Source organism: Penaeus chinensis, chromosome 20, assembly GCF_019202785.1.
Source record: "Penaeus chinensis breed Huanghai No. 1 chromosome 20, ASM1920278v2, whole genome shotgun sequence".
Taxonomy (NCBI): domain Eukaryota; kingdom Metazoa; phylum Arthropoda; class Malacostraca; order Decapoda; family Penaeidae; genus Penaeus; species Penaeus chinensis.
In genome coordinates this window covers 3,150,713-3,160,712 of record NC_061838.1, presented here as the reverse complement: position 1 = coordinate 3,160,712, position 10,000 = coordinate 3,150,713, and the positions used below count along the sequence as shown (strand labels likewise).

The following is a 10,000-nucleotide window of genomic DNA, read 5'->3' as shown; positions in this document are numbered from 1 at the left end:
GCCAGTCCTCCTTTTCCGCGGAATTTTCCTCCTCCTCCTCCTCTTCTCCCTTTACCAATGTCGCTACATTTCCCCCCCTCCTCTTCTTCCTCTCATTCCTTTTCCACTAAAATGGTTCTCCCTTATACTTCTTCCATCCGTTTCTTATTCTCTTTATCCGCCTATCTTTCTTACCATCATCATCATCTTCTGCCTCATTTTTCTTCATTTCCCTCCTTTAATCCCGCTAATTCCCTCTTTTCTTCCACTTTTCTCCTATCTCCTCCTCACTGTCACTGTACACCCTTTGCTTCCTCCTCCTTCCGCTTGGTAGTCTTTTTCATTCCCTTTTTTATCATGCTTCTCCCACTCCTCCCACCTTCTCAGAGGCTTCGTCCCCCGCGGTTTCCCGGCGCACTTGCCGCTACACAAAAGAAGGTAAACACAAAGATCGCCTCTCTCTTCCCTCCCCTCCCCTCCTCCTCCTCTTCCCTCTTCCCTCTTCTCCCTCTCCTTTTCTTCTTCCCCTCCCCGCCTTCCATGTTTCCTTCCTCTCCCTCCCTCCCACCTTCCATACCACCCTGCCACCTACCTACCTACCCATCCTCTCTCCCTCCCACCACATACGCGCGTAAAGAGGCGGTTCCCTTTTATCGAACCCATACGCACCCTAAGTCCACTCGTCAAATGTAGGCCTACAACCTCCTTCCACATAGGCTTATATACATACCATATTCTATTTATTTATGCAAACGTATAATCTTACCCCATCAGTTTCTATCCAGCTACCTATCTTTATTTACGTTTATCAACCTACCTAGCTATCTATCTATCAAACAAGTAATCTCCCCCACCAATATAAGGCTTAGTGAGTGCCCTAACTATGCAGTCCTTTCATGCACGTGTCTGTGAGTCGAGCCTGAAGGACACGGTCGAGACCTGTCATCAACGTCGAGGATGAGAAGTGCTATTTCGGGAGAGGTCCCTTCTCCCTCTAAATCCCTAATCCCTGATCCCTGATCCCTGATTCCAGACTGCCACCCGCTCTCCCTCGCTTCTGGCAAATTACTTCGAGAACACGCGAGACATCCCCCCCCCCCCCCCTGCAGCTGCCGCACTTGGGCCAAACTACATTTTCCCGTCAAAGTTCATCCCCCTAACGGCTCACCTGTCAAATCTAACTCTCTTATCTCGGATCACACAGAGCAATTTCTTTAATTAACTCCAAATCTATACATCTAATCTTCAATCTCCCTACTCTCGCCAATCAACCTGGTCCATATAACCTACCTGTCTCTGTTCTTAAGCTGCATAGGCCTTTCGACTGTCTTTGAAGAAGGACATATGTTATTGTGAAGGACATATGTTTCTACAGTTACCTTCGTTACACTTGCCGACTGCCATACACGGCCACACTGCATGGTTTTTTTTTTTTCCCAACGGGGGCCCAACACAAAGGGGGACAAGGAAGGGGGAGTGGCTGCACGAGGAGGATGGAAAAGGAAGAAAAGAGAAAGGGAGGAAAGAGAAAGGGGAGGAGAGAGAAAGGGGAGGAAAGAGGAAGGGGAGGAAAGAGGAAGGGGAGGAAAGAGGAAGGGGAGGAAAGAGGAAGGGGAGGAAAGAGGAAGGGGAGGAAAGAGGAAGGGGAGGAAAGAGGAAGGGGAGGAAAGAGGAAGGGGAGGAAAGAGGAAGGGGAGGAAAGAGGAAGGGGAGGAAAGAGGAAGGGGAGGAAAGAGGAAGGGGAGGAAAGAGGAAGGGGAGGAAAGAGGAAGGGGAGGAAAGAGGAAGGGGAGGAAAGAGGAAGGGGAGGAAAGAGGAAGGGGAGGAAAGAGGAAGGGGAGGAAAGAGGAAGGGGAGGAAAGAGGAAGGGGAGGAAAGAGGAAGGGGAGGAAAGAGGAAGGGGAGGAAAGAGGAAGGGGAGGAAAGAGGAAGGGGAGGAAAGAGGAAGGGGAGGAAAGAGGAAGGGGAGGAAAGAGGAAGGGGAGGAAAGAGGAAGGGGAGGAAAGAGGAAGGGGAGGAAAGAGGAAGGGGAGGAAAGAGGAAGGGGAGGAAAGAGGAAGGGGAGGAAAGAGGAAGGGGAGGAAAGAGGAAGGGGAGGAAAGAGGAAGGGGAGGAAAGAGGAAGGGGAGGAAAGAGGAAGGGGAGGAAAGAGGAAGGGGAGGAAAGAGGAAGGGGAGGAAAGAGGAAGGGGAGGAAAGAGGAAGGGGAGGAAAGAGGAAGGGGAGGAAAGAGGAAGGGGAGGAAAGAGGAAGGGGAGGAAAGAGGAAGGGGAGGAAAGAGGAAGGGGAGGAAAGAGGAAGGGGAGGAAAGAGGAAGGGGAGGAAAGAGGAAGGGGAGGAAAGAGGAAGGGGAGGAAAGAGGAAGGGGAGGAAAGAGGAAGGGGAGGAAAGAGGAAGGGGAGGAAAGAGGAAGGGGAGGAAAGAGGAAGGGGAGGAAAGAGGAAGGGGAGGAAAGAGGAAGGGGAGGAAAGAGGAAGGGGAGGAAAGAGGAAGGGGAGGAAAGAGGAAGGGGAGGAAAGAGGAAGGGGAGGAAAGAGGAAGGGGAGGAAAGAGGAAGGGGAGGAAAGAGGAAGGGGAGGAAAGAGGAAGGGGAGGAAAGAGGAAGGGGAGGAAAGAGGAAGGGGAGGAAAGAGGAAGGGGAGGAAAGAGGAAGGGGAGGAAAGAGGAAGGGGAGGAAAGAGGAAGGGGAGGAAAGAGGAAGGGGAGGAAAGAGGAAGGGGAGGAAAGAGGAAGGGGAGGAAAGAGGAAGGGGAGGAAAGAGGAAGGGGAGGAAAGAGGAAGGGGAGGAAAGAGGAAGGGGAGGAAAGAGGAAGGGGAGGAAAGAGGAAGGGGAGGAAAGAGGAAGGGGAGGAAAGAGGAAGGGGAGGAAAGAGGAAGGGGAGGAAAGAGGAAGGGGAGGAAAGAGGAAGGGGAGGAAAGAGGAAGGGGAGGAAAGAGGAAGGGGAGGAAAGAGGAAGGGGAGGAAAGAGGAAGGGGAGGAAAGAGGAAGGGGAGGAAAGAGGAAGGGGAGGAAAGAGGAAGGGGAGGAAAGAGGAAGGGGAGGAAAGAGGAAGGGGAGGAAAGAGGAAGGGGAGGAAAGAGGAAGGGGAGGAAAGAGGAAGGGGAGGAAAGAGGAAGGGGAGGAAAGAGGAAGGGGAGGAAAGAGGAAGGGGAGGAAAGAGGAAGGGGAGGAAAGAGGAAGGGGAGGAAAGAGGAAGGGGAGGAAAGAGGAAGGGGAGGAAAGAGGAAGGGGAGGAAAGAGGAAGGGGAGGAAAGAGGAAGGGGAGGAAAGAGGAAGGGGAGGAAAGAGGAAGGGGAGGAAAGAGGAAGGGGAGGAAAGAGGAAGGGGAGGAAAGAGGAAGGGGAGGAAAGAGGAAGGGGAGGAAAGAGGAAGGGGAGGAAAGAGGAAGGGGAGGAAAGAGGAAGGGGAGGAAAGAGGAAGGGGAGGAAAGAGGAAGGGGAGGAAAGAGGAAGGGGAGGAAAGAGGAAGGGGAGGAAAGAGGAAGGGGAGGAAAGAGGAAGGGGAGGAAAGAGGAAGGGGAGGAAAGAGAAAGGGGAGGAGAGGAAGGAAACAAAACAAAAAACATACAAAAAACATTTAGTACAATATTAAGCATAGTTAAAATAATGATAGGAGGAAAAATAAATGCAATGCACACATATAAATAAAAAAACCAAAAAACATGAACGAACCAATAAACAAATCAGTGACCGGAAAGAAAACGAAAAGGACGCGGCACCAAGACCAATGAAATGAGATGCTATACCAAGACGGGAAATGCACAGACGTAAAAAAAAAAAAGTAAACTAGCAGGCAGAGAAAATAAGAAAATTGAAAGAATCACGAACAAGAAAGAAAGAAAAAAGAAACGACAAACACGGAAGAAACTCCGGCATTGGACTGGAAATGAGAAAAAGGAATGAGGTGAAAAAAGAAGAGAAGAGAAAAGAAAATAATAGAAAAAAAAAGATAAGGGGAGAGGAAGAACCAGCAAGACAAAAAACGATCCCTCGCGACGGCGCCGAGGTTTCAGCCAGGAATTCAATCAAACCAAAATCCAAAATTCCAAAATAAAAGAATAAAGAAAAAAAACACAGAAAAGATAAAAAAAAAAAAAAAATCAATAAACCAAGAAAAAATAAACAACAAAACAAAGAAGAAATAACGCTTCAACACGAAAGAGGGAGGGGGAGAGGGAGGGGGAAAGGGAGGTGATGGGAATGGGGGGAAGTAGGGGTAAAAGCAGAGTAGGGGGGAGGGGGAGGGGTGGAGGGGGGGGGAGTGGGAAAAGGCCCAGAGTGGGTAGGGGTGGGGGGGGGGGGGGCAGGGACATGGGTACGGTAAGGTAAGGGGAAAAGGTGGGGATGCTGAAAGGAAAGGGAGGGGGGAAAAAAGAAAAGAAAAAGGGAAAGGAAAGGGGAAAAAATGGGGTAGGGCCAGGGGGGAAGGGGGAATGGAAAAAAAGGAAGAGAAGAAAAGCAAGGGAAGGGTTCGGACTTTTACGAGACTCGTCCGCACGATTAATAGGCGCCCGAGAGGCCTAGGGCCAGCCAAAACGACGAAGGTGACCGGTCCGCACTCTCTTGATTTTCCCTTCCCCTTTCCTTTTCTCCCGCTCTCTCCTTTTCCTCCCTTCTCCCCCTCGTTTCCTTCCCGCAACCCGCCGGAGGGGACGGCCCTCACCCCGGGTTTTTGGGGGAGCCCCTCCCTCCGCCCCGGCAGGAGAGGACGTCGCTCGAACACGCCGTGAAAAGAAAATTTGTTGCATCCCTCCCCCATCGACACCCGCTTCCTCCCCACCTTGCTGCTGCTCCTGTGGCTCCTGCTGCGTCATAGGAAGCATTATTGCCACCGCCTCCTTTCGCCACCGCGTCTGCCTCCAACCTCCGTCTGTCTCTGTCCGTGGTGTCTGTGGCTCTCTGTTTATGTATCTGTTTCTATCTGTTTCTTTCTGTCTGTCTGTTGTCTGCTGTCTGTCTGTCTGTCTGTTGTCTGTCTTTTCTTCTTCTTCTCCCCCTTCCTCTCCCCCCCCCCCACTACCCAACCGCCAAAAAAGCGGCTGTCAATGGCCCCCTTGGCAAAACGAAGTGTTATCTAATTTCCTTTCCCTACTACCCCCTGTCCCTCTTCTCTCTCTCTTTCCCCTGGGATGGGGGAGGAGGGGGGGGGGGGGAAAAAAAGGAAAAAGGGGGAGAAGAGAGGAGAGAGAAAGAGAGAGAGAGAGAGGGGAGAGAGAGAGAGAAGGAGAGAGAGAAGAGAGGGGGAGAGAGAGAGGGGGGGGGGGAGGGGAGGGGGGGAAGGGGGGAGGAAGGGGGGGGAGGGAAAAGGGAGGGAGGGAGGGGGGAGGGGGGGGAGGGGGGGGGGAAAGGGAGGGGAGGGAGGGGGAGGGGGAGGGAGGAGGGAAGGGGAGAGGAGGAGGGAGGGGAGGGAGGGAGAGGAGAGAGGGGGGGAGAGAGAGAGGAAAAGGGGGAGAGAGAGAGAGAGAGGGGAGAGAGAGAGAGAGAGAGAGAGAAAGAGAGAGGAGAAAAAGGGGGAGGGGGGGATGTCTTGCGCCCCCGGGCAAAGAGGAAATTTTGGGGGCGGTGTAGTTTTGAAAATACCCCCCGCCCCCCCCCCCTCCCCCCCCCCCCCCGCCAAACCCCTGAAAGAGTGAGTGGACGAATGCTTGACTGATGCTCGTGCGATGTTTGGGTCTGTTGCGCGTTGGAAGGGGTTCACGCGCTCGAATAAGTGCATCTTTTCCCCTTTTTCGCTCGCTCCTCCTCCCTCCTCCTCTCTCTCCTCTCCCCTCCCCTCCTTCTTTTCCCTTTCCCTCCCAATCAAGGGTCCCACCACCCGGCACGGGGCGCCCCCCCGTCGTCGAGATTAAATCACGACCAAAAACAACGGCCGATAATGCCGGCGTCAAAAAAAAAAAAAAAAAAAAAAAAAAAAAAAAAAATAGCGCGATCATAAACCCAAACCAAAAGGATACAACATGGGAAAAACCACCGTTCAAACCCCCCCAAAATCAGCCAATCGAACATGAACCCCCGAACCCCTGCCGCGACCGTTAACAGCCGAAATCGACATAACGAGCCGCAATCCCAGCCAACCGCTCGGCTTCCCTGCAGCGCCGCCGCCATCTCCGCCGCCGCCGCCGCCGCTACATGCCAGCGCCACTGCGTCACGCCGCCTGTAATTGCTCATCTGCGCCGTTATTGCCTACCCCTCCTTTTCGCCGCCCGCCCCTTAAACCCCCCTCTCCCCCCCTCCCCGGCGCGGCAAACGAATCAGTTTTGTCGGTGCCAGGACTTGCGCTTGGGGGGAAGGGGAAAGGCCGAGGGATACAGGGGGGGGAGGGTAAGGGGGGTGAGGGGTCAGGGGGGTAGGGGTACGGGGGGGTGAGGGGTACAGGGGGGTGAGGGGTACAGGGGGGTGAGGGGTACAGGGGGGTGAGGGGTACAGGGGGGTGAGGGGTACAGGGGGGTGAGGGGTACAGGGGGGTGAGGGGTACAGGGGGGTGAGGGGTACAGGGGGGTGAGGGGTACAGGGGGGTGAGGGGTACAGGGGGGTGAGGGGTACAGGGGGGTGAGGGGTACAGGGGGGTGAGGGGTACAGGGGGGTGAGGGGTACAGGGGGGTGAGGGGTACAGGGGGGTGAGGGGTACAGGGGGGTGAGGGGTACAGGGGGGTGAGGGGTACAGGGGGGTGAGGGGTACAGGGGGGTGAGGGGTACAGGGGGGTGAGGGGTACAGGGGGGTGAGGGGTACAGGGGGGTGAGGGGTACAGGGGGGTGAGGGGTACAGGGGGGTGAGGGGTACAGGGGGGTGAGGGGTACAGGGGGGTGAGGGGTACAGGGGGGTGAGGGGTACAGGGGGGTGAGGGGTACAGGGGGGTGAGGGGTACAGGGGGGTGAGGGGTACAGGGGGGTGAGGGGTACAGGGGGGTGAGGGGTACAGGGGGGTGAGGGGTACAGGGGGGTGAGGGGTACAGGGGGGTGAGGGGTACAGGGGGGTGAGGGGTACAGGGGGGTGAGGGGTACAGGGGGGTGAGGGGTACAGGGGGGTGAGGGGTACAGGGGGGTGAGGGGTACAGGGGGGTGAGGGGTACAGGGGGGTGAGGGGTACAGGGGGGTGAGGGGTACAGGGGGGTGAGGGGTACAGGGGGGTGAGGGGTACAGGGGGGTGAGGGGTACAGGGGGGTGAGGGGTACAGGGGGGTGAGGGGTACAGGGGGGTGAGGGGTACAGGGGGGTGAGGGGTACAGGGGGGTGAGGGGTACAGGGGGGTGAGGGGTACAGGGGGGTGAGGGGTACAGGGGGGTGAGGGGTACAGGGGGGTGAGGGGTACAGGGGGGTGAGGGGTACAGGGGGGTGAGGGGTACAGGGGGGTGAGGGGTACAGGGGGGTGAGGGGTACAGGGGGGTGAGGGGTACAGGGGGGTGAGGGGTACAGGGGGGTGAGGGGTACAGGGGGGTGAGGGGTACAGGGGGGTGAGGGGTACAGGGGGGTGAGGGGTACAGGGGGGTGAGGGGTACAGGGGGGTGAGGGGTACAGGGGGGTGAGGGGTACAGGGGGGTGAGGGGTACAGGGGGGTGAGGGGTACAGGGGGGTGAGGGGTACAGGGGGGTGAGGGGTACAGGGGGGTGAGGGGTACAGGGGGGTGAGGGGTACAGGGGGGTGAGGGGTACAGGGGGGTGAGGGGTACAGGGGGGTGAGGGGTACAGGGGGGTGAGGGGTACAGGGGGGTGAGGGGTACAGGGGGGTGAGGGGTACAGGGGGGTGAGGGGTACAGGGGGGTGAGGGGTACAGGGGGGTGAGGGGTACAGGGGGGTGAGGGGTACAGGGGGGTGAGGGGTACAGGGGGGTGAGGGGTACAGGGGGGTGAGGGGTACAGGGGGGTGAGGGGTACAGGGGGGTGAGGGGTACAGGGGGGTGAGGGGTACAGGGGGGTGAGGGGTACAGGGGGGTGAGGGGTACAGGGGGGTGAGGGGTACAGGGGGGTGAGGGGTACAGGGGGGTGAGGGGTACAGGGGGGTGAGGGGTACAGGGGGGTGAGGGGTACAGGGGGGTGAGGGGTACAGGGGGGTGAGGGGTACAGGGGGGTGAGGGGTACAGGGGGGTGAGGGGTACAGGGGGGTGAGGGGTACAGGGGGGTGAGGGGTACAGGGGGGTGAGGGGTACAGGGGGGTGAGGGGTACAGGGGGGTGAGGGGTACAGGGGGGTGAGGGGTACAGGGGGGTGAGGGGTACAGGGGGGTGAGGGGTACAGGGGGGTGAGGGGTACAGGGGGGTGAGGGGTACAGGGGGGTGAGGGGTACAGGGGGGTGAGGGGTACAGGGGGGTGAGGGGTACAGGGGGGTGAGGGGTACAGGGGGGTGAGGGAAGTACCACGCGATCGAGACTATGGCAACCATCTGCCTCACGACTCGCCCCTCATGCCTCTGCTGCGCCACCTTCCTCCTTTGCTCGCCCGCATCCCGGCCGGCCCAGGTGGCAGTCACGGGACGCCCGGCGGCCGCTCCTCGATGAGCTAATAGGAGTGCAGGCACGCTGACCTTCTCCGCGCGGCTGCCTGGGGCCACGTGACCCCCTCATCCTCACCCTCGCTAGCCTTTCTCCATACTCTTGTTTTTCCTCACTTACCCTATCGTCCCCGTCTCTCTTTTTTTTTTTTTCTCATTCGCATTCTTATTTTCATCCATTCTGTCTGTCTGCCTCTCTCTTTCACTCACTCAACTTCTACCTGCCTACCTCCTTTCTCCCTTCCTTCCCCTCTTCTTGTTTTCCTCCCTCGTATTATCAACCCTACCTCAAATGTGGTCCGTCTCTCCTTCCTTCTCTCATTCCCCGCCTTTCTCCCTCACCACAGCGTCGTCGTCGTCGTCGTCGTCGTCGTCGTCGTCGTCGTCGTCGTCGTCCTCCTCCTCCCCCCTCCCCCTCCTCTCCGAATACTCCTCCTTGCCGACGCCATTTAACCTTCGCCTATTAGAATTCGTCGAGTTGCAACGATCTCAGCTGCAACAGCCAGCAACACAGTGGCAGCATCCTTCTCTCCGTCCCGTTTATTCACCCGTCCATCTAATCATTCACCCCCCCCTTTCCTTATACACCTCGCTCACATTCATGTTTGTGTATGTATAGGCCTATACGTGCCCGTATGCATTCATTCGGCTCTGCTCCTCCTGCTGTTGACGACTCACCTGCTCCGAGGTCTTCCTGAGCTGTTTCTCCCGCTCATACTGGGTGACAAGCTGCTCGTTGTCCTCTCGTAGCAGCTCCACCTCCACCTGGGAAAGAAAGAATTAAAAAATGTATATTATTAACGAGACAGTTGCAGATAAATAACAAAGTGAAACGTAAATGTATACATACATATAAGTGAAACAGGATTTACGTCGAATGCATAAAACAGAAAAAAAAAAAACAATAAATATGAAACACCAATAAAACAGAATACCATGATGAAACAGGACAAACATCGTATAGCAAAACACAACCGATTGAAACACGAACGACCAGTAAGTATTAGGACTCGAGCAAGTGAGGCGACGATGTAGAACACGAGCTACACGACAGGCAATCGCATTTCTGTTCCTTCTGCCTATGACTCCGTCCTCCCAGCTGCGAGGAAGCGGACATTGAGGAAGGGCGGAGGGGAAAACCGAGAAGAGAAGAGAAAAGGAAAAAAAATAAGAGAGAGGAAGGGAGCGAAGGGAAGAGGAGGAGAGGGAAGGGAGGGGAGGAAGAAAGAGAAAAAAGGAGAAAGGAAAAAATAAGAAGAGAAGAAAAAAACAGAAGAGGGAAAGAAAATAAACATGAATAAACACACAAAAGTTACTAGCCTGACTGACAGAGATATGTTAACAGAGAGAGAGAGAGAGAGAGAGAGAGAGAGAGAGAGAGAGAGAGAGAGAGAGAGAGAGAGAGAGAGAGAGAGAGAGAGAGAGAGAGAGAGAGAGAGAGAGAGAGAGAGAGAGAGAGAGAGAGAGAGAGAGAGAGAGAAGAGAGAGAGAGAGAGAGAGAGAGAGAGAGAGAGAGAGAGAGAGAGAGAGAGAGAGAGAG

At 56.0% G+C, this 10,000-nt stretch overlaps 1 protein-coding gene across 24 annotated transcripts in view; it reads right to left on the bottom strand.

Annotated features, from left to right (window-relative positions):
* LOC125035829 (C-Jun-amino-terminal kinase-interacting protein 4-like) overlaps positions 1–10,000 on the bottom strand; it is an 89,172-nt gene that overhangs the window by 68,550 nt on the left and 10,622 nt on the right. For all 24 annotated transcript variants that reach the window (XM_047628079.1, XM_047628069.1, XM_047628092.1 and 21 more), the window contains exon 2: positions 9,139–9,225. In XM_047628079.1, coding sequence (XP_047484035.1) covers positions 9,139–9,225 — 87 coding nt within the window. The remainder of the gene's footprint in view (positions 1–9,138; positions 9,226–10,000) is intronic.